At 35.1% G+C, this 22789-nt stretch overlaps 2 protein-coding genes across 9 annotated transcripts; both read right to left on the bottom strand.

The window, feature by feature from the left end:
* Window positions 1-806: 806 nt before the first annotated feature.
* Window positions 807-11623, bottom strand: LOC147402212 (acylamino-acid-releasing enzyme-like). 4 transcript variants are annotated; one of them, XM_086443776.1, is made up of 18 exons: window positions 11470-11623; window positions 8137-8363; window positions 7722-8031; window positions 7367-7588; window positions 7030-7260; window positions 6794-6871; window positions 6004-6142; window positions 5566-5717; window positions 5392-5474; window positions 5163-5287; window positions 4968-5046; window positions 3590-3770; window positions 3304-3364; window positions 3012-3134; window positions 2407-2604; window positions 1936-2004; window positions 1604-1680; window positions 807-1062 (listed from the first exon to the last, which is right to left on the bottom strand). In XM_086443776.1, the coding sequence occupies exons 1-18, from the start codon at window positions 11586-11588 to the stop codon at window positions 999-1001; spliced, it is 2538 nt and encodes an 845-aa protein (XP_086299902.1). In that variant the 5' UTR covers window positions 11589-11623; the 3' UTR covers window positions 807-998. The 4 variants fall into 4 exon arrangements, with proteins under 4 accessions (XP_086299902.1, XP_086299903.1, XP_086299905.1 ...); XM_086443777.1 differs by having other exon boundaries at window positions 8137-8312; XM_086443779.1 differs by having other exon boundaries at window positions 8137-8298; window positions 11470-11586.
* Window positions 11624-13091: 1468 nt separating this feature from the next.
* LOC147402211 (acylamino-acid-releasing enzyme-like) lies at window positions 13092-22127 on the bottom strand. Of its 5 annotated transcripts, none has more exons than XM_086443782.1 (19): window positions 21716-21862; window positions 20043-20160; window positions 19760-19938; window positions 19345-19654; window positions 19038-19256; window positions 18680-18934; window positions 18508-18585; window positions 18023-18161; window positions 17103-17254; window positions 16930-17012; window positions 16706-16830; window positions 16517-16595; window positions 16206-16386; window positions 15752-15812; window positions 15484-15606; window positions 14705-14902; window positions 14446-14514; window positions 14155-14231; window positions 13092-13441 (listed from the first exon to the last, which is right to left on the bottom strand). In XM_086443782.1, the coding sequence occupies exons 3-19, from the start codon at window positions 19908-19910 to the stop codon at window positions 13378-13380; spliced, it is 2364 nt and encodes a 787-aa protein (XP_086299908.1). In that variant the 5' UTR covers window positions 19911-19938; window positions 20043-20160; window positions 21716-21862; the 3' UTR covers window positions 13092-13377. The 5 variants fall into 5 exon arrangements, with proteins under 5 accessions (XP_086299908.1, XP_086299910.1, XP_086299907.1 ...); XM_086443781.1 differs by lacking the exon at window positions 20043-20160 and adding an exon at window positions 22002-22127 and having other exon boundaries at window positions 13093-13441; window positions 21716-21853; XM_086443784.1 differs by lacking the exon at window positions 20043-20160 and having other exon boundaries at window positions 19760-19912; window positions 21716-21871.
* Between the last annotated feature and the right edge of the window lie 662 nt (window positions 22128-22789).

Here is a 22789-nt window from a genome sequence, read left to right as displayed (position 1 = left end):
ACCTGCCCTATGTATATTGTCCAGCTTTTGAATATGGTGAACTTAAAGAGCAGTCTGTTAAACTGAAGTCGTTGAGCAACCCATTTGGATAGGACCCCAAGATGGCTATGAATCATTTCTGAATGATTCCATTCGGTGTGGATCTCATTTGGTTTTGTTGTTTCGGTTATTTAAAAAACCAAAATAGCACAAAAGCATTTCGACAATCAATGAAAAATAGTTTTATTTCAAAATATACAAAATTATTTTTCATTTTAAGTATTAAAAATGAAATTAAAATAAAAATATTTTCCTTTCACATTGATATAGGTTAGAGAAGTTTCAAAACATTCCAAAGCAAATGTAGGTGTCTTGAAACATATAATATTGCTAGCAAGTTGTGTAATCGATTAAATAAATTTTTGAAAGTTACAAAATTTCTTTATTGTTTAATTTAGTTCTACACGTTTAAGTAATTGGCCAGGGGTATGTAACAGACAACTCGTGCAAATCATCCCAGTTTCAAAGGCAACCAAGAATCTAAGATAGTCATTGCGAGAGAAACGTCCACTGCATGTGCATGTTATTTTGATGTAAAATAATTTATTTTTGTTGAATGATTTAAATTTATGAAAAAGAAGATTTTGTAACAGAACATCTACTAATCTATCTTTATAAAAGAAAAAAAGTATAATTATTTAAATATAAAAATTTACCTATATATAATTTTAAAACAATTTTGTCTGTCTCAAACTTTTTTTTTTAAAACAATTTAAATGGTTAGACTAGTCCAAGATGATGATCATCCAAAAACAAAACAAAAAAACTTTTAGAATGCTCTCAAGAGCTCATATTAAATACTTTTATTTAAGAATAAAATTGTTTTGAAATTCCCATAATCTCCCAAAAGTCATACTAAACAATCACGTTGCCATATCACAGATGGCACAGAGACAAGGTAACACACCCTTTAAAGTTATTAGTTCCAGCTCTAATTTTATACATGTAAGGCCGCATGATCATTTGACATACTTCTTAAACCACACTCCAATATTAAGGAAGCTTTCAAAGTCAGATTGTGGCCTGCAAGCAAGAATGAATGAAGCATCAAACCATGATGGAAATGTAATATTTACAATAGCATAGCCATGACCTTGAAGAAATGTTAATGGAACATTTTTCTTTTCTTTTCTTTTCTTTTCATTTCATTTCCTCTCAATTCTCAAGTCCACCCTACTCTCGCCACCCAACATCTCTCTCTCTGACAAGGATGGGTGAGTGAGGGTTTGACAGAAAAGAGAGGGGTGGGGCCAATGTAAAGGATCTCTTTGCCAAGTCTCCATTGACCACTACCGCTTAAAGGAACACGATGATGAAGAGAGACATCGACAAAATTTTGATGATGATTGGATGAATTCTTATGTGATTGGACATTAAGGTAGAGGTGTGTTGGGATATTAAGTGTGTGTGTGTGTGTGGTTGCCAAAAAATCCATCATAATCAATTATTTGGCCCATAATTTAAATTGGTCCCCCAATTGATTATAATAATTTTCAGCAAACAGCCCCCTTCATATGTGCAGCATATCACAGAGAAAAAATGATCAGGGAAAACAAACACAAACCTGTCAATTCCATGGACATCTTCGGGAAATACGATGATTTTGATGTTAACTCCTTTTTCCTTCAACGCTCGTGCATACTAGAGAGTTTCAAAACCGTTAAAATGAACTCAAAGAATGATATCATGCCACATCAAAATCACAAATTTTCAAAACCACACAAATAAAGTTCACCCATTTAAATTCTCCCACAAGCAAGCCACAAATTGTAGCAAATGTGGCTTAACAAGTGTCCCATTTTTTTTTTTTTTTTGGTAAGTAACAAGTGTCCCATTAAATACTTGGAATTTAATAATTTCAAAGCCAACGCAAAGTAAAAAAAAAACATGACTTACTTGCAATCCATTAGAAACTGGAACACGAAGATCCTTGGCGCCCAAAAGGAAAAGTGTCGGTGTTTTCACCTGTAGATACCAATAAAACCAAGTAGGTTAACCACCAAAAAGAATATCTAGAATCACAAAATCTTTTTCAATCAATCTGATTATCTAAGATATTTACTAGTTAAAATAAATAATAATAAAAAAACAAATTATGTTGGATGCTAGATTCGCCTTGTAACATGATCAAAAGCTTTGTCATAGCTCTAAGTGGTGACAATGATTCATCATGTTGAGAATGTCTATACGATGGATGGATCGTCCAAAATTTTATCCATATGGAGCTCACAAGTGAGCGTACAAATAGAGAGTAAAAACAGACCTATACATGGAGATGTAAAACATTGCTAGGTAAACTAAATTGATAATGTGATCTTTCAAATACAAAATCCACTTCAAATGGTAGTTAGAAATGTGATAAAGTACCTTTGAGATGTGTGAAATCGGTGACTTGTTGTACAAGAGATGGAGGTGTTCCATTGAAGGTGCCTCAGTAAAGTGAGATTTTCCTTCACTACCATAGGCCTCCACAAAACACCAATCAGGGATATCGGATGTACCGACCATCAATTCAAGGTTACAAACAGGATTTCTCGCAGCTGCTGCGACAAACTTGTTTGGTGCCTACAGCAAAATGAAAACCAAGAAGAACCCATTAATAAAATAAAGTGAGTCCTCGAACTCTTAAAAAATATTAAAGAATATGACCTTGTTATTAAAGGTAATAAGAAGCATGTAAACAGATCAGACCATGTACCAATAGATGATTGCCGCACCAACTTTTGCTAACGCCACACCAAGATGTGTGCCAATTCTTTGGTGATTTACATATGAATTGGGATGGCATTAGAAAAAGTTGGTGTGGCAAATATATCTCACTATTTATCAAAAAAGAAATAGATGTTATGAGTTTGTTATGATCAAAATATAAGAAAATCATATGGAGTACACTAAAATCACAGTAAATAAGGAATTTGAATAGTTCAGCATAAACACCACAAATGATTCTCTTAAAACACTATAATGTATACCTGACCAATCAAGTGTGTTGTCAAAAAACCACCATGTGAACCTCCAAGAACAGCTACTCTAGATGGGTCTGCAAGCTTCATCTCAACGACATGGTCTATAGCTGCAAGTACATCATTGACATCCTGCCCACATTAAGCATACAAAATTATTATCCATACGAAATCCAAAACCAATTCCATCGAGCTCATGTAACGGTGATGCAGGAAAAATTTAAGGACTATGGATACTATCATGAGAAATTTAAAGGACCAAGAATGTAGAAACAATATCCAAGACTCTGAATATACGCACCTGTGACCCTACTTTCCCGGGGAGGGATTGCAATGCCTCCTCTCCAAATCCCAATGAACCTCTAAAAAAAATGACTCCATTAGTATAATCACTTTGCCAACTCTACAATACCAGAACTTGCTATTCTCAAGAATATTATTGTTGTGAGTCACTGAAGAAGCATTTTACATTTCAGGGGGGAAAAAATAGATGCTAGTGGATTAAATGGAATTTGAGGGGCTAGAACAATATAAAGTTAGTTCAATAGAGGCTAATAAAAGAAAAAGAAAGTAAATCCTTAACTCACCTATAATTTACCATAAGCAAGCTGTAACCTAATGAAGAGAGGAATGCATGGGACTTTGAAAAGCTTGTCAACGAGACAGAATGTGGTCCACCGTGAAGGATTACAATTAGTGGATCACATGCACCAGTCCTCTGAGAGTTTGAAGATGATACAAATATAGCCTCATAAGGTTTTTTGGCACCTGAAATAAATTGAACAGATAAAGGAATCAATATCGAGGCTCCTATAAAATTTTGATTCAGATACTTAAATTGGTAGAGTTGAACTTTCTAGTTTGCATCTGATTTGGGAATCTTAAATACCAAGTCAAGATAGTATGTGGTACCTTTAAGCATTAAATACAAATGTACAATCTAACTCATTGCATTCCCAGAAACAGTATTTGTTGAGAAAATGCAGGTGTATGACGTTTGTCTCTGAATTTTTAGGTTTGTTTAAAAAAAAATTGGATGTTTCCCATTGTCTCAAGGTTAGTCTAAACCTTGCTTAAGAGGTTAAACTTTATTATTACAAAACAATCCAGCCTAGTGAACTAAAAGCATTACCAGCATAATTGAAAACTCCATCCCTCATTTGATTCATTCCAAATTTGGATAACCCTCTCTGCTTTCCTCCAACTCATGATTACGGAATCCAATTTTTTGATAATGCAAGTACCAAATCAATCATTAATCCAAAAAAAATTAAAAATTTCCAATATTGCTCTGCTTTTTCCTCAAATAGTTTCCTATTTCTTTCCTCTCATAATCTGTAGCAGAATGGAAAAAATATATATAACATGAAGGAGTTCATTCCCATGCCTTGAATGGCTCACTCAAACACCCCGAAAGACATACACACTTTCAATTTCAGCCAAAAACAAGGCAAAGAAAAAAGTTCCAAATGTTATTCCTCATTAAATCTCTACAAGAACTTTTCAAGTTGCTCATCACTCTTGTGTTCCTAATACCCAATACACCGAGCCTACCAAATGGTGCCCTTTTTAGTACATGTAGAATCCCACGAGAAATCTCTTTGAAGTTTTTCCATGCAGTTTGCCACTGAAGGCAAAATTCATTACATAAGACAGTAAATAACGTAGCTAGACAGGGCAGTTCTCATTGGTGTCATTCTTCAACGATAGGATAATTTAAAAACAAATTGAAAACCATTTTTTTTCCATGATCCAATAATCTAGTACAGGAAGCCCAGGTTCCAATAGGAAGACCAAGGTGTTCTGAGAAAGCAACCCAAGTTACTTCCCGAAATGACCTTTATCATCCTCACTGATCTCTATCACTTGTTTTTTATCAAACTGACAACCGTGCTTCCAAATAACCATCGCTATTAAATTCTTTCCAATGGAGTCATGATCTAGAAGTAAGTTTCAGTACAGTACCTTCGGAAAGATTTTCAAAAGGATTGCTAACTGGGATCTTCACTATACAAAACTGAAGGGATGACAACAAAGATCTAACCTGTAGCAGTTAATAAGAAATATGGTTAACGAATTTAAAAAAAAAGAAAAAAAGAAAAAAGTCAGTAAAAGTTTAATAGAAATAGCTTATCAAATCCAAGAACGTGTATGGTTGACCTTCTCAGGGTATCTTGATATGGGACTTGACACATCTAGCCAACTCCATCCAACATTTTCAATTGCCTCTTTCTGGACCGAGAATCCATACTTGACTTGAGGAGGATCTATAGGACTGCTAGACACTTTCCATAGAAAAAGAAAAAAAAAAAGAACAAAACGAAAAAATATTTTAAAATGTATATTTTCAACTTATAGTATCTACAGAAGAGGTCGGCATTTAGTTTACCAGTAATAATATTATCCCCGTCTAGGGAAAGAACATTCCATGAAGAACTTGAGTCAGTAGGGCTGATACGTGAAACACTCCCACTGTATAGAAAATATGGACCTACTTGTCAATTAAATGGAATCATTAATAATGCTCCTATAAAAAATAACACGTAGAACTGTTACTTGTTACCTCAATATGTTTATGGAAAGTATTACTTGAGTGCTGCCCCAGTAGGAAGACAAAATCATTGTATGTCCATCGGAAAGCCATGGTTTACTTAGTAAACCAGAACAATAAAGTCCTGGAAAGCAACCATCTTCAGCACACATCACAATAGGGACCTACATGTGTTCCATGGGATCATGTTACCAAGATGAAACAGGAAAGATTCTAAGAAATCTGTTCTAGAATGTGCATATTCATCATCCTATATTTAGAAATTGGAATAACTTACTTTCATTTTTGAGTTCTCAAAGAAAATTACAATAGCATAATATGTGCATAAGAAAATTTAAGTCCTTAAGATATTAGTACATGCAAAAGAAAACACAATTTATATAGGCATGCATCTGCCAAACATTTTTTTTTCTTTCTAAAGAAACCAGAAAAGCTTGAAGAAGAGCTTACCACATCAACAATTTTTGTGGATGGACATGGATTTCCATTGGTGGGCCAATCAATTCTATGAAGTGAATCGGTAGCAGAATGTGCTCCAGTATCCACACTACTTTTAGCAGATAAAAACACAAGGGAATTTCCATCTGGGCTGTAAAAATCATCTGTGATTTGATCAGCAATTTCAGATAAAAACTTGTAAGCATCTCTTTCCCTCTCTCAAGGCTGAATGTAGCTGACCACAATAGTTTAAACTTGATTTCTATGTAAGTCTCGTTCAGTTAAACTTGATCTATCTCAACTTGTAAGTATCTCTCTCCCTCCTCTCAAGGCTGAATGTAGCTGACCACAAGTTTAAATTTGATTTCTACGAAAGTCTCGTTCAGTTAAACACACTCCTCACCCCCCCCCCCCTTTCCCTCCCCTCCCTCTTCTCCCCCTACAAGGGCCAAACATTTCATCCTATATGAGTTAAAGGTTTTGGAATGGGCTGATTTTTTGCGAGGATGATCTCTATGGTGAGGAGGTCATCCTCATAAAAAATCAGCACATTCTGAAACTTCTATCCCCAGTTTACAAGTTGAAGAATCATGGACCATCAATTTTTAGTAAACCACTTTTGATGGGGTTCGAAGTTTCAGAATTGGCTAATTTTCTGTGACGATGATATCCTCACCATAGAGATCATCCTCACAAAAAAACAGTCCATTCCGAAACTTCTAACCCATGTAGGACGAAACACGTTGGCAAAATGTTTGGCCCTTGAACGGTATATATATATATATATATTATAAGGAAGTACCTGAATCGGGGAAAGAAGGCACTGCTTATGCCTTGAGTAAGATTAACCATTGGAGCTAAATTTTCAGCTGCATCACCTCTGCAACATAAATAAGTATACCAAATTATCAGAAAAATAGAAAAGGTTGTAAACCAGATTCGTATTCTGTAATACAAATATACAACATATGATCAGCTAACAGTTGCAAGGTGGTAAGAAAAACAACGAACAAAATTTATTTCAAACAAAGAACCCACTTGATTTCAAGTTTATCAGCTTCAGATTCATGAAAAGGAACCCTGACAGCATACAAGGCACATGGCCTATTGTAACAGTATTTAATACCAAGCTTTCTTGCATCCTGCTTTGGACCACTGTTTGATGACCACCCGACAAAGACCAAATACTGATGCAAGCCCCTTGGTGCCCATACAACTTGCCCAACACTTAGAGACTTGGAAATTCCTTCGACAACACGTACATCTCCACTGTAAATAAGAAAAAAAGTTCAAATAAAATTATTGCCATCCATAAAAAAAGTCTCCTAACCTTATTAAAAGCATTAAAATGAATGGGTGATCGATGAAATTGGACCTGACAATATCGATGACAAATAGTTTAGGTTGCCTTTTTCCAACATAGGTTTCACCCCAATCCTCTTCCCAATCTCCTTGACCTTTCCAGTTACCACAATCCTTCTCCATTGAACCTCCTTTCTTGTAGCCCAAAACATCAAACACAGGCTTGGATGGAGATGGCTCCTCGGCAATATAAGCAATGAGAGTTTCATTGGAGTTCCAAGAAATTCCCTCAAACCTATGATATCAAAATAGCTCCTCAAACACGCTCACAAGTCACAACGTGTGGCGATAAATAAATAGGTATAGAAACATTTTTCATTGAAAAAAAAAGTCAACCATAAAAGTTGATGAATATCACTAGAAATTACCATCCATCTATATATACTGATCCATGGACAGCATTTGGAATATGTATTTCCTTTTGCAGTTGATATTGATCCCAGATTTCAAACTGCGTTGGGGATCCATTTTCCTGATTTCGAACTACAAGCATCTTCAAACCCGACGGTGAAGGTACAATTGTAGACACACCTGTCATCTCAATAGGAAATGGAGCCCACTGGAAGTTTACAGAATTATTACTTTCCTTTGAAATATGGGAGGACAGAATATATTTCCTCTTTTTGTTTGCTAAGAGACTCGGTTGGCTAATAGAAAACATTGCACGAGAACCAGTTACTGCAGTAAAAATGATTAAATAAATGATGCAGAATTGTACAATTAGATAAAAAAATTCCATCTGGAAAGTGAAGGAGAAATAAGCAAAAGATCGAAAGATCATACCATTCTCAGACTTAAAAATCCATGCTTTGTCAATACTGGATATGTTGGAAAATTCTAGAAGTAATTTAGATTGGGAAGCATATTCTTCCTCGGTAGTTGCATCTAAGCCTTGAGGCAGTTCCTTTGAAGATACAGCACCAGATGCATCCATAGCTAACAATGCTGACAACTTCTTACTATGAATTGAGTGGAAATGATTCGGTAAATAGAAAGTGACCAACTGTAAACTAGATGGAAAAATTAAAAACTGTGAAATACTTTAATGTTACGCAATCTGCATGAGAGACATAAATCACAACATATGTAAAATGCATGATCAACATGAATCGCCCTTTAGTGTAAATAAAGAAAGAGCATATTAGCTTGCCATCATTTGGAATCTGAGACAGACCCATATCACATTCACAAAAAATCAAACTTAATACTCAACAATTAATGTTACCATGGTACAAAAGATGAACATCATGGATACTAAAGACATGGGTAGGCTCCCAATTTGAAGTCTCCAGGTGACAGATGATAATCTTGTCAATAAGAGGAGTTTGAGAAGGATCGCTATGTTCTAGGGATTCAAGGCTTTAACTATATTTTCATAATACAGATTGTGACAAACAAACTAACTAAAAGAAATAAAATTTATATTCCAATTCTCAATTAAATGAGCAATAATTCAGGGTGCCCAGAAGCAAATATCATTAAAAAAAAGACATTTTTTACACTTTCCTAAACAGAAACACATCTTCAAAAGAAAATTATAAAGGCACCCCAGTTATTCATTAGGGCCACCCGTGTACAAAGGGCAACCCCGTATTTTTGGTTTCGCGATTAGGGCAACCCATTAAATGAAAGCAACCCAACTTCTTCCTCCTGTTGAATGGTTTGGATTCCCTCCATCCAACATAGTCATAGGAACAGCCACCACTGCCAGAGTTCCTTAAAAATGCGGTCCTCTTCCTCCTTTTGATGCAATGCAACTGTCGGTGTCCATCAATATCAATTGCTGGAGTCCCTATCGAGTAAGTTTTCGTTTTATTTTGCATGAGTATCATCATCACCACGTTGAGCACCACGAACACCACCACCATGTTGAGTTACCACAATGTGGAAAACGTAAATGTCGATACTTAAAATTTGATATATATAAAAAAAAGTCGACATGTTTTTGTCAACATAGAACAAAAAAAAAAAAATTTAGTGTCGACATTTACAATTGTCAACAAATTTAGAAAAATGTTAACAATTAAAATGTTAACATTTTCATAAATGTAAGCTTTTGGGATAATTTTTTAACATAAAAAAATTAAATAAATACCTGTGCCATTGAAGAATGTGGTAGGATCATTGAGGTGTGTGGTTGGATGAGATTTTCCATCTTTTGGGGTGAAAGGTTTGAAGTTCCAACTCCATCTTCTTCCATTTTTTGTCTTAGGTTACAGTTTTCAACAAACAAATGGTACGGAGAGGAGAGAATGACGAGTGATGAGAGACAGGAGAGAATCGTCAAAAGGAATAGGGTTTAGGGTTGTTGTATTTGGCCGGAAATTTTTGAGAGGGAAAAATCGAACAGCCTGGTTAAAAACTTGATGAGGAAGATGAAAAGAAAAAAAAAACAGTAAAAAGTAAAAACCCGTGAGGTGCTCTAATAGTGGTAAAACTTAAGTTAAATTCGACACTTTTTAATTATTTGGGTTGCTTATAAATTCATTGGGTGTTCTTATAATTTCCCATCACTAAATTTTTTTCATCTTCCACATTCTTCCCCATCAAGTTTTTAACCAAGTGGATTGATTTTTTCCGCCCAAAAATTTGAGGCCAACTTCGATAACGTACTCCGACAATCCTAGACCCTATTCCTTCCGACGATTCTCTCATCTCCCTCATCACTCTTCATCATCTCCTCTCTCTACCATTTGTTTGTTGAAAACCCTAACTTAAGATAAAAGATGGAAGAAAATAGAGTTGGAACTTCAAACATTTTATCCCAAAAGATGAAAAATCTTATCCAACCACACTCTTCAATAGCCTAGGTATTCATTTAATTTTTTTATGTTAAAAAATTCTCCAAAAAACTTACATTCATGAAAATGTTGACATTTTTCTGAATATGCCAACAATTGTAAATGTTGACACTAAACAAAACTTCTTTTATTCTATGTCGACATAGACATGTCGATATTTTTTATATACGTCAAATTGTAAGTATCGACATTTATGTTTTCCACATCGTCATAACTTGACATGGTGGTGTTATTCATGGTATTCAATGTGGTAGTGGTGCTACTCATGCAAAATAAAATAAAAACTCACTCGATAGGAACTCTGACGATTGATATTAATGGGCTCCAACAGTTGTATTGTGTCAAAAAGGAGGAAGAGAGCCGCATTTTTTAAGGAACTCCGATGGTAGTGGCTATTGCGATGACTTCGTTGGATGGAGGGAATCCAAACTATTCAAAATGAGGAAGACACTGGGTTGCTTTCATCTAATGGGTTGTCTTAATCGTGAAACTAAAAACACGGGGTTGCCCTTTGTACATGAGTGACCCTAATGAATAACCGGGGTGCCTTTATAATTTTCCTTTCCCATCTTCAAAACCATTTCCTTTACCCATTTAGAGAACCATCTGAACCCAATCTTGTCTAGTTCAATCCCATAGAGTTGAGTTTGAATTTGAATCAAATGCACTTTCTCAGATACCCAAAGTTCCATCAAAACTCACAGAAATCAAACAATTTTTTACTTTCCACTAAACAAAAAATCACATTCACAGAGCTACTTGTCCCCATTCAGTAACTCATCTACACTTAATCTTGTCTATTTCAGTCCCATACACTTGATAGATTGAATCTAAGACAGTTCCTGAGATAACTATATTTCCATCTCAGCTGCTTATCTCAACAGACACATTAATTCATACTTCATATAAAAATCTGATTTTTAACTCCACATAAAACCAAAAAGATAATTAAACTCCATTAAAACTCAGTCAAAGAATACTGAACGAGACCCATCAAGAAACGTTATCATTAGAAGCAACCGATCACCTAAGCATGTATATATATCCAGCTTCTCATCTCAACAGCTACATTAATTCAACCATTCGAATTACATGTAAAAAATTTTGACTTTTAACTTCTAAGTCCACATACTTCTAAAAAGAATTAAAACCCAATCGAAAAACAGAAAAATTAAAGAGACCCATACAGTAATTTTATCATTAGAAGTCGATAATCATCAAAGAACTCATGAATCCAGAGTGGAGTCGCGTGTGTGCATGTGTGTGTGTGTGTGTGCGCGCGTGTGTGTGAAAGAGAGAGAGAGAGAGTTCTTACATAGGAGGAGAAAATGGTTTCACTCTCACAACCGTCGAAGGAAGAGAGGACAACAATGGAGGCAAGCGAGGACGGACCCAATGTCCGCACCAATCTGATCCATTGATGATAAACGCCATATTCCTTGTTTTCTGGACTATTTTTTATTCTTTTAAAATGGGTATTTTAGAGATACCCCTCCACATTTTGGTGAGTATTTGAGATACCCCTGTGTTTCAAACAGATGACCTAACCCCTTGACCTCAGTCTATACTGTAAAACTAAAAAAATTTATGACTTAAATGCCCTCACCTTCGCCTTATGATCAAATGCACATATTTTTCTTCCAAAACATCATGTTCAAGTTTCCTATCCAAAAAATCCATGGTCTTCAGTTCCCCAAAAATGATATCTTGTTATTGAAGTAGATAGAGAGTAAAGATGAAAATAAAAAATTATACCCCAGAAGTTGAAGATGACTCTTTTGAAAAGAAAATTAAAGATTTGAAAATGAGGGCACTTAAGTCATTTATAATTGTCTCTTAGTGATGATCGTGCACAAGGGATGTATCTTCCATTCAAAAAATACAGGATATATCTCAAATATTTATGAAAACGTGGATGGGCATCTCTAATAATCTCTTTTGAACACTTGTTTATCATATCAGATCATAAAAAAACCTAAGCGGAGGATTATATTGTCCAACATGATGTCCATGTGGGCTCCACAAGCAAAAGTACAAATGAGATGTATGGACAAATTATATACTATATAGCATAGTTTGAGAGCACTTGTAATCTACATTGGTGAATAGAAGCCCCCTACCAAGCAATAAAGAAGCGACTCTTCCCAAGGGCAGAGGTAGGATTTTCTTACAAAAATGAGGGAGGTGAGGTAGTGGGGGCAAAATGGGTATGTAATTAGTTGAAAATATAGGGGTATCTCACATTAATGGATAAATGCAAGGGTATCTAATATAATCCAAAAAACTTGAGTGGGGGCAATTGCCCCCACCGACTCCTTACCAGCTCCGCCCTTGGCTCTTCCTACGTTTGACTCATCATTAGCTCTATTTTTTATTAGAGTCGTGCACAAGTGACCTCAAGATTGGACCTCATATCACACATCTTGACGTGAAAGTGGATAAGAACCATAGATGCTATTTCACTTGTATCTCGAGGAAAGCATCTATGGTTCCCATGCACTTTCACGTTAGAGTGTGCAATGTGTGGTCCAATCTTGAGGTCACTTGAGCATTATTGTTATTATCATAGTACATCATCCTCAACCCTTTGATCTCTTCAACATAGTGGCTTCTTCTTTACCAAAGTGATCCTTTACCAAAGTGATCCTTTCTCGTCATGTTATCGATCTTCAATGTAAATGCTCGAAAACCATATCAAAAAAATAATATTCTCTTGGGATTGTTCATAAATTCTCTTGATTCTTACTTTGTCTATATGATTCTATTCTCGTGTCAATCACGTCATCCACCTTTTGTCCGCCAATGTACGAACATATCGAATATATGTGAACAAATTGTTTCTAAATTGTCCATTCAGCTATAATTAACTATATGCAGTCTAATTATCGTCTTATAAATTATTGGATATCTATAAATGTAATATATTTCTATATTGTTATATTATAAAAGGTGAAACTTGAGAGTGAAAAATGTGTAAGATTTTAGACAATCCAACAAAATCCTGCACCATGAGGTGTTGACATATAGATCAATCTTAACCATTGATTTTACCAATAGCTTCTTATATATATATAAAGAGTTGTGATATTACAACGCCCCTCTCTGACACACACACACACACACACCCCCCCCCCCCCCTACACCCTCATCACAGAACTGTAGATCATTTGCCTCGGGATACACAAGAAAAAGATTGTGGCCTGCAAGGTATCACAACACCTGTCTATTTGAGATACTTCTTAAACCACACTCCAATGTTAAGGTAGCATTCAAAGTCGGATTGTGGCCTGCAAGCAAACGCAAAGCATCAAATTATGATGGAAATGTAATATTTACAAATTGATAATGATCAAGCCTCATTTTATTATTTCTAATTTGATTATATTTCTGAAATTTATTCTACCCAAAACCATTATAGCATAAGTGAATCTTGAAGAAATGTTAAGAAACAAATTAAAATCTGATCCCGCTCATTTCCATTCAATTTTCAACCCCACACTAATACCACCACATGTCTCTCCTTAACAACAATGGTGGATGGAGGGGTTTGACGAAGAAAAGAGGGTGTTGGGGCCAGAGAAAAGGGCCTCTTCTGCGCCAAGTCCCCGACAACCTGCCACTATCGCCTACAAGAACATGACAACAAAGAAATACGTATCCTAGGCAACATTTCGATGGCGATTGGATGAATTTTTATGGGATTGGACATTATTTGGGAATCAAGATGAAACTTGTGTGTGTGTGTGTGTGTGTGTGTGTGTGTGTGTGTGTGTGTTAGAGAGAGAGAGAGAGGTTTATCTTTATCAATATGTCAATAGGTTCTTTCTGTTTCTAAAATAATTCATATGTGATTGCCAAACACACGAAAAAGCTGTAATAGTCAATTATAAACCAACATAATTGATGTTGGTCACCCAAGCGATCATAATAATTGTCACCAAATGACCCCTTCATACGTGCAAATCACATGGAAAAAATGGGCAAGAAAAAAAATGCTGACCTGCCTATTGCATTGGAATCATTGGGAAATACAATGACTTTGGTGTCAATTCTTTTCTCCTTCAACGCTCGTGCATACTGCAGAGTTGTAAAACCGTCAAAGTGAACTCAAAGAATCATATCATGACGAATCAAAATCACAAATTTCAAAAACTACACAAATAAGTTCACCTATTTTCAATTTCCGCCCAAGCAAGCCATAGAGTCTATCAAATGCGGTTTAACAGGTTTCCCACTAAATACTAGGTATCTAATACTTCAAACGCGAATACAAAGTAAAAGCATGACTTACTTGCAACCCATTAGAAAATGGAACACGGAGATCCTTGGCACTTAAAAGGAAAATGGTCGGTGTTTTGACCTGTAGATACCATCAAATAAAACAAAGTTAATCACCGAAAAGAATCACAAGATCCTATTTTCAACCAATCTGATCATCTAAGTTATAATTACTTGTTAAAAATAAAAGGACCAACAATTATGTTATACAGGGCCTATATATGTAGAGATGAAGATGCCAACTTGGCTAAGTTAGAAATGTTATACTGAACCTTCGAGATGTGTGAAATAGGTGACTTCTTGTAAAAGTGGTGGAGGTGTTCTACTGAAGGTGCCTCTGTAAGTAGAGATTTTCCTTCACTACCATAGGCCCCCACATAACACCAATCAGGGATATCAGATGTGTCAGCCATCAATCCAAGATTACAAACAGGATTTCTCACAGCCGCTGCAACAAACCTGTTTGGTGCCTGCAGCAAAATGAAAACCAAGTAAGAATCCTTTAGTGTATCAAATTGTAATGATCTCCGGGATGGACACATCAAATAGAGTATATAGCCATTTGTGCACGGTGTTTACCAAGAAATCATAACAATTTCCGGGATGGTTTTAAAACTCGTTTTGACGTCTCGTCTCATCCATGAACGAGACCCAGATACTCGATTTATTTGAGTCCTCTAGGATGAGATTTTAAAAAATTCCTTAGAATTAGAACAAACCATGTCTTGGAGACGACTTGTCAACTCGTCTCGTTGGTGGACGATACTGAGACAACTCAGACAAGTCGGTCTTGGACTTGGACGAGATTTAAAACCATGTACTACACTTGGAGACTAATAAATTTTGTACCTATTTTCTTTTATACAAATTAATACCCCCCCCCCCCTGCCAACCACATTTATCGAAAAAAGAAATAGATAATATGTTTGTAACAATCAAAATAAAACAAAGTCTTATGGATTAGATTAAAAATCAAAACGAACGAGAGATAAAGGAATTTGATCAGCAAAACATAAACACCAAAAGTGACACTCTCACAACACTAATATACCTGGCCAATCAAGTGTGTTGCCAAAAAACCACCATGTGAAGCTCCAAGAACGGCCACTCTAGATGGGTCTGCAAGCCTCATTTCAACGACATGGTCTATAGCTGCAAGTACATCATTGACATCCTGCCCATATTAAGCATATGAAATTACTACCCATACAAAATTCAAAATCAATTCCATCGAGCTCATGTAACGATGTAGGAACAAATTTAAAGGACTATGGATACTATCATGAAAGTTTTAAAGGACTAAGTATGAAGAATCGGACCTGTGACCCAATTTTTCCTGGGAGGGATTGCAATGCCTCCTCTCCAAATCCCACTGAACCCCTGAAACAATTAGTTCATTAGTAGGAGCTTTAGAGATGCCCAGATATTTACTCTATCAATCATTTTTCCAACTCTAGAATATCAAAACTTGCATTCTTCGAGATTATTATCTCACTAGCTGTAGATTGCATTCTCATATCTAAGCACAAGGTTTAAACTATCATTCCGAAGCAAGGTTTCAGTCAGGAGAAAAAGAAAATAAAATGGTCTCAGCCGAAAAATTCCAAAACATTTCCAAGATATTAGATGTCTTGGAGTGAATGTTCTATTCCGGTCTTGGTCAAAACCAACATGTTCTGGTGAAACATTCAAAAATGGCACAAAACTTTGAATGATGTCAAAGTTAATCCAATTCAAGTTAATAAAGAAAAAGAGAGTAAATCCTTGACTCACCTATAATTTACCATGAGCAAGCTATAACCTAAGGAAGAGAGGAATGCGAGGGACTTCGAAAAGCTTGTCAGCGTGACAGCATGAGGTCCACCATGAAGGTAGACAATTAATGGATCACATGCACCAGCCTTCTGAGAGTTTGAAGATGATACAAATATAGCTTCATAAGGTTTTTTGGGACCTGAAATAAATTCAAATATCAATACAACATATGTCTTTAGCAAGCCTTATCGATGATGAAAATATGTAGAAAATGTTGTTAATTTCTTTCCAAATGAATCTTGATTGAGAAGTAAGTTCCAGTACAGTACCTTTGGTAAGGTTTTCAGAAGAATTTCTAACTGGGATCTTCATTATACAAAACTGATGGGATGACAACAAAGGTCTAACCTGTGGCAGTTAATAAGAAATATAGTTAACAAAAATTAAAAAATTAAAAAAAAAAAAAGTTAACATTTAAAAGAAATATCATATAAAATCAAAGAAAGTAAATGGTTGACCTTATCAGAGGATCTTGACATGGGACTCGACACATCTAGCCAACTCCATCCAACATTTTCAATTGTTTCCTTCTGAAAAGGGAATCCATACTTGACTTGAGGAGGGTCTATAGGACTGCTAGACACTTTCCGTAGAAAAAACCCAAAAAAAAAAAATTAGTTTAAAAAATTCATCTGTTTGATCTGATAGTATCAACAGAAGAGATCTCCAGCATTCAGTTTACCAGCGAGCATATTATCCCCGTCTAAAGCAAGAACGTTCCATGAAGAAATTGAGTCAGAAGGGCTGGCACGTGATACGTTCCCACTGTATAAAAAATATGCACCTACTTGTCAATTAAATGGAGTTTTTAATAATGATTCTATCCAAAATAATTTGTAAAGCTGTACTTGTTACCTCAATACTTTTACAGATAGAATTACTTGAGTGCTACCCCAGAAAGAAGACAAAATTAATGTATGTCCATCGGAAAGCCATGGTTTACTAAGTAAACTTGAACAATAAAGTCCTGGAAAGCAACCATCTTCAGCACACATCACAATAGGGACCTACATGTGGTCCATACCATGCCGTAAATATGGAAAAATTATGCTCCAAATATTGATAAAGAATTTAAGATAAAAATTTATTTTGTTATTTTATTAATAATTATAGAGGACTTCCCAGGAGTTATTGTTCATGCTAAGATTTGTTAATATATTCTCAACAGCATTGCCATCACGATGTGTGCTCCATTAGTGGAAATTTTGGAGGATCCGACATAAGGATGCGATTAGACAGCATTCAAATTCCCACTAATATGAAAATTTAGAACTTCATTCCGCATCAGCATCAATTATAAGAAACATATTTGTTGACAACCATTTACCCCAAAAGACCGATTTGATGGGGAAGGCGCAACTATGAATATAAGAGGGTCATGGGCACGATACGTGAACACATGACGCCCGGGAGTAGAGGCGGATAAAACAACACTCAACACTCCCCCTCTCACCTATAAGGGTGGAAAATTCCTTCGAGGAGACTCGAACCCGTGGCCTAAACAAACCTAGCACTCTGACACCATGTTGACAACCATTTACCCCAAAAGACCAATCTGATGGGGAAGGTGCAACTATGAATATAAGAGGGATACGGGTCGGGCACGATACATGAGCACGTGACACCCGGGAGGGGAGGCGGATAACACAACACTCAACAATAGTTTCTAAAGAACTCATCAAGTTTAGCTTTTTTACAAATAAAAAAGTGAAGTTGAAGAAGATGGAATAATTTGACAGGTAAGAATAACTAGAAAAGTTAGAAAAAGAGATTACCACATCAACAATTTTTGTGGATGGGCATGGATTTCCATTGGTGGGCCAATCAATTCTATGAAGTGAATCTGTAGCAGAATGTGCCCCAGTATCCACACTACTTCGAAAAGATAAAAACACAAGGAACTTTCCATCCGGGCTGTAAAAAATCATCTGATCTGATCAGCAATTTCAGATAAAAACACACAACAATCATCTGAAGTCTTGATCTCTATTTAAGTCTATGTCAGTTGAAGAAACTTACTTGTTGACAAAGTCAGTAAAAACAAAGCCAATGATATGGTTTTACTAATAATTTGAAGTCTATGGGCCATCACTAGTTTATTTTTCCAGAGATCCTCATTTTGCCTTGAGAAATTTCATGAGTAAAACTTACAACTTAAAACTCCAAACCATGAAAAATAATACTATGAGTAAAACTCAGCATAGATTATAACGAACAAACTTGAAACCAAATATCAAATACGTAAATTATAACGAAGTACCTGAATCGAGGAAAGAGGGCACTACTTATGTCTTGAGTAAGATTAACCACTGAAGCTAATTCTTCAGCTGCATCACCTCTGGAACATAAATAAGAAAAATTATCAGAAGAAAAAAAATTTGTAAACCTGATCCATTTTCTGTAACATAATTTATTACAAAGGAAGAACCCACTTGGTTTCAGATTCCTGAAAAGGAGCCCTGACTGCATACAATGCACATGGCATATTTTTTTTCTTGATAGGTAAGGCAAATGGCCTATTGTAACAATATTTAATACCAAGATTTCTTGCATCCTTATTTGTGCCACTGTTTGATGACCACCCAACAAAGACCAAATACTGATCCAAGCCCCTATGACTAGGTGCCCATACAACTTGTCCAACAATTAGGGACTTCAAAATTCCTTCAACACCACGTACATCTCCACTGTAAATAAAGAAAAATCCAAATGAAATCATTTCCATCCAAAACAAAAGTCTCCTAACCTTATTAAAAAAATTACGACAAATGGGCATTGATGAAATTGGACCTGACAATATCGAGGACAAATAGTGTGGGTCGCCTTTTTCCTGCATAAGTTTCACCACAATCCTCCCAATCTCCTTGACCCTTCCAGTTACCAAAATTCTTCTCTGTTGAACCTCCTTTGTGGTAGCCCAAACCATCGAATACTGGCTTGGGTGGTGGTGGTTCCTCGGCAACATAAGCAATGAGAGTTTCATTGGAGTTCCAAGAGATTCCCTCAAACCTATGATACCGAAATAGCTTCTCAAACTCACTCACAATGTATCATTAATAAGTATCATAAAGGTTGATGAATATCATTAGCAAATTACCATCTATCTGTATATACTGATCCATGGACAGCTTTTGAAATATGCATTTCTTTTTGCAATTGAGATTGATCCCAGATTTCAAACCGCGTTGGGGACCCATTTTCCTGGTTTCGAACTACAAGCATCTTCAAACCCGACGGTGAAGGGACAATTGTAGACACACTTGTCATCTCAACAGGAAATGGAGCCCAATGGAAGTTTACAGAATGGTTACTTTCATTTGAAATATTGGAGAACAGAATAGATGTCTTTTTCTTGTTTGATAAGAGATTTGGTTGGCTAATAGAAAACATTGCCCGAGAACCGTTTCCTGAAGTTAAAAAGTTTAAAGAAATGATAAAGAATGGTAGAATTAGATAAAAATTTCCATTCTGAAAGTGAGAGAAATAAGCAATAAAAGATTGAAAGGTCATACCATTCTCGGATCTAAAAATCCATGCTTTGTCAATAATAGGTATGCTGGAAAATTCTTGAAGTAATTTAGATTGGGAAACATATTCTTCCTCAGTAGTTGCATCTAAGCCTTGTGGCATTTCCTTTGAAGATACAGCTCCAGATGTATTCATAGCTAATAATGTTGACGACAACTTCTTACTATGAATTGAGTGGAAATAATTCAGTAAATAGAATGTGACCAACTATAAACTAGATGGAAAAATTAAAAATTATGAAATAATTTAATGTTACACAATCTTCACCAGAGACTTTTTCATCCATAAATGTCAAACACATGTAACACCAACGATTAACATGACTCATTGGTGCAGGGGCCAGCTAGCTTAGTTGGTAAAGTCTTTGGGTGATGATACCAGAGACCTGGGTTCAAATCCCACCAGCAACGAGTTACTGGCCTCATCAATACCAATCAAAAAAAGAAGAAGAAAAGACTCCATTTAGTATAAATAGCGTAGGAACATATTAGTGTGCCATTGTTTGGATTATGAGACGGGTCCATCTAGCAGTCATGGAAAACAATCCATAAATTCAAAACATATGTAACACCAATGATTAAAATGACTCGCCATTTAGTGTAAATAGTGTATGAGCATATTAGTGTGCCATTGTTTGGATTATGAGCATTCATGGAAAACCAAACTCAATGCTCTACAATTTATGTTACCATGGTGTGGAAGATGCACATCGTGTGCACTGCATTTTACATATAAATTGAGGCTTGAGACAAGAGCCCAATTTGAAGTCTCTGGTTGATAGAGACAATAATTTGTTGATAAGAGGACTTTGAGCAGGATTGCCTGTGTTCTATGAATTCAAGGCTTTTAACTATAGAGAGAATTACCAATAGCACAGTAAAATTGAAAAATTACCAAAATGGCACACTATTCATTTTAATTCCGAAAATGATAAATTACCATTTTTGGAATTTGTTTTTTTACCATAACAGTAAAATTGTAATAGTATTTTTTTTTCCTGTTCTATGAAACAATAATTACTTTCCCTGATTTAGTTTCAATAAAACAGTTTTTAAAAAAAGTTCTACTTTATAAAACAGTGAATTTTTCCCCACTTCAACAAAAATATTTCTGTTCCAAAAACGTTAAATTACCAAATTTGGAATTAAAATGAACATTGTGCCATTTTGGTAATTTTTCAATTTTCAGTTCATGTTTTGGTAACATTTACGAATGATTAACACCCAAAATTTAAAAAATAAAAAGGAAAGAAATCACTTTCCACTATAAAAAATAAAAAATAAAAATAAAAACCATCTACACTTAGAACCCATTTGGATACACACAAAAAAGTAATTTTTTGACTTTTGAAAGTTATAAAGTCTATTTGGATTCATTTTAAAAAACAACTTTTAAAAAGTAAAAATCCTTATATTTTAAAAAGCAAAAGCAAACTACTTTCTACTTTCTAAAAGTTACTTTCTTCCAAAGCTACTTTCCTCCTAGTTACTTTCTACTTTCTATCCATTCGTGCTTTTAACCTCAAGTGGTTGAATCTAAGACATTTGCTGAGATAACTAAATTTCCAGTTCTGCTTCTTACCTCAAAAAATTCATAATTCAGACTACATATAAAATTTTGATTTTTAAGCCAAATAAGAGTAAAAAGATCTCAATCAAAGAATAGAAAAGTGAAAAATACCCAACAAGTAACTTTATCATTAGAAGCCACCAATCATTTAAGCATTTATAAATCCAGTTTCTCATCTCAACAGCTACATTAATTCAACCATTCCAACTAATGTGAAAATTTCGATTTCTAACTTATAACTCCACATAATTTATACTAAAATTAATTAAAACCCAATCGAAAAACAGAAAAATTAAAGCGACCCATCTAGTGATTTTATCATTAGAAGTCAATAATCATCTAAGAATTAATAAATAAATGGAGGATCTTACGTGGGAAGAGAAAAGGGCCTTATTTTCAGAGCTGTTGAAGGAAGAGAGGATAAATATGGAGGAAATCGGGGTTGGAGAGTGTGTCCACACCAACCCAATTCATTGATGATCGCCATGTAATGTTACAGGTCTCTTGGACTGTTAAAGATTCAAGTTTTGATTCATCAAATATGAAATAATAAATAGGAAAAATAGAAAATAAATTTAAAAAGCCATGAGTTCGTTCACTTCGAGGGAACAATAACAACCCTCTCAGACATTAATTGCAATCAACTTCTACAACTACCCATTTAAAATGCGAACAGAGTTTCAGAGTTTCGTGCATGCGCGCCACATCAGCTTCGATCTCCAGTTCTCCACTCCACGTCCCTTGATTGCTTAAGTAAATGACTAAAATGCCTTCATCTCCTACCTACACCCAAAATACCCTTATTTTCCTTTTTTTTTTTTTTTTTTTTTTTTTTTTTTTTTAAGAAAGAGAGCTTGCCACACTAACTTTTACTAATGCCACCCCAAGATGGGTTGTAACTCTTCGGTGATTTACATATGAATTGCATCTCATCTCGTCCAGGCCAAATACTAAGTCGTCTCAAACGAGTTTTTCGATACGTTTGAAACGTCACATTTAAAAAATCGAACATGAGGTATTAAATCTAGGTAAAAAAAGTGATTTGTGCATTTATATTGTCAGTCCTAATACCAAGTTAACTCGGACAATACGTCTTGAACTCGAATAAATTTTGAAACCATGTTTGGGGTAGCGTAGTGTGGCAATAGAATCTCTCCCAAAAAATAAAAAAAAAATTAGGGTTTTTCTTCCCAAAATGAGTAACTTCTAAGCATTTCATCCTCTAATTATTTTAAACTACTCAACAAAATTTTGAATTCATCACTTTAATTTAACCTCCACATTTTGAAAAAAATAAATCTTTGATTTTTCTAGTCAACATTTCATCATTTTCTACTTCTCAAAAAATATATTTTCATTTTTCTTTGAAAATGAGGACAAAATTCTCTGAACTTTCAAAAATAAAAATAAAAAAATATTATTTTTCAGCATTGAGATTTAATTTT

This window comes from Akebia trifoliata, chromosome 5 (genome assembly GCF_017979445.1).
Source record: "Akebia trifoliata isolate Shusen 1 chromosome 5, ASM1797944v1, whole genome shotgun sequence".
Lineage (NCBI taxonomy): Eukaryota > Viridiplantae > Streptophyta > Magnoliopsida > Ranunculales > Lardizabalaceae > Akebia > Akebia trifoliata.
The sequence above is the reverse complement of the archived record's forward strand: the minus strand, read 5'-3'. Positions and strand labels throughout refer to the sequence as shown.

Bases quoted from the DNA above. Each gene is read 5' to 3' on its own strand.
- LOC147402211 (XM_086443781.1), bottom strand. From the start codon at position 21,831: ATGGCGATCATCAATGAATTGGGTTGGTGTGGACACACTCTCCAACCC. The intron at 19,939-21,715 runs GTAAGATCCTCC...CTCAATTCATAG, and splicing joins AGGCCCTTTTCTCTTCCCAC to TAAGAAGTTGTCGTCAACAT. The intron at 16,831-16,929 runs GTAAACTGAATG...TTCTACGGAAAG, and splicing joins CGGGGATAATATGCTCGCTG to TGTCTAGCAGTCCTATAGAC.
- LOC147402212 (XM_086443776.1), bottom strand. From the start codon at position 11,588: ATGGCGTTTATCATCAATGGATCAGATTGGTGCGGACATTGGGTCCGT. The intron at 8,032-8,136 runs GTATGATCTTTC...TTTTTACTGCAG, and splicing joins GATTTTTAAGTCTGAGAATG to TAACTGGTTCTCGTGCAATG. The intron at 2,605-3,011 runs GTATACATTATA...ATTTTGCTGTAG, and splicing joins CAACACACTTGATTGGTCAG to GCACCAAACAAGTTTGTCGC.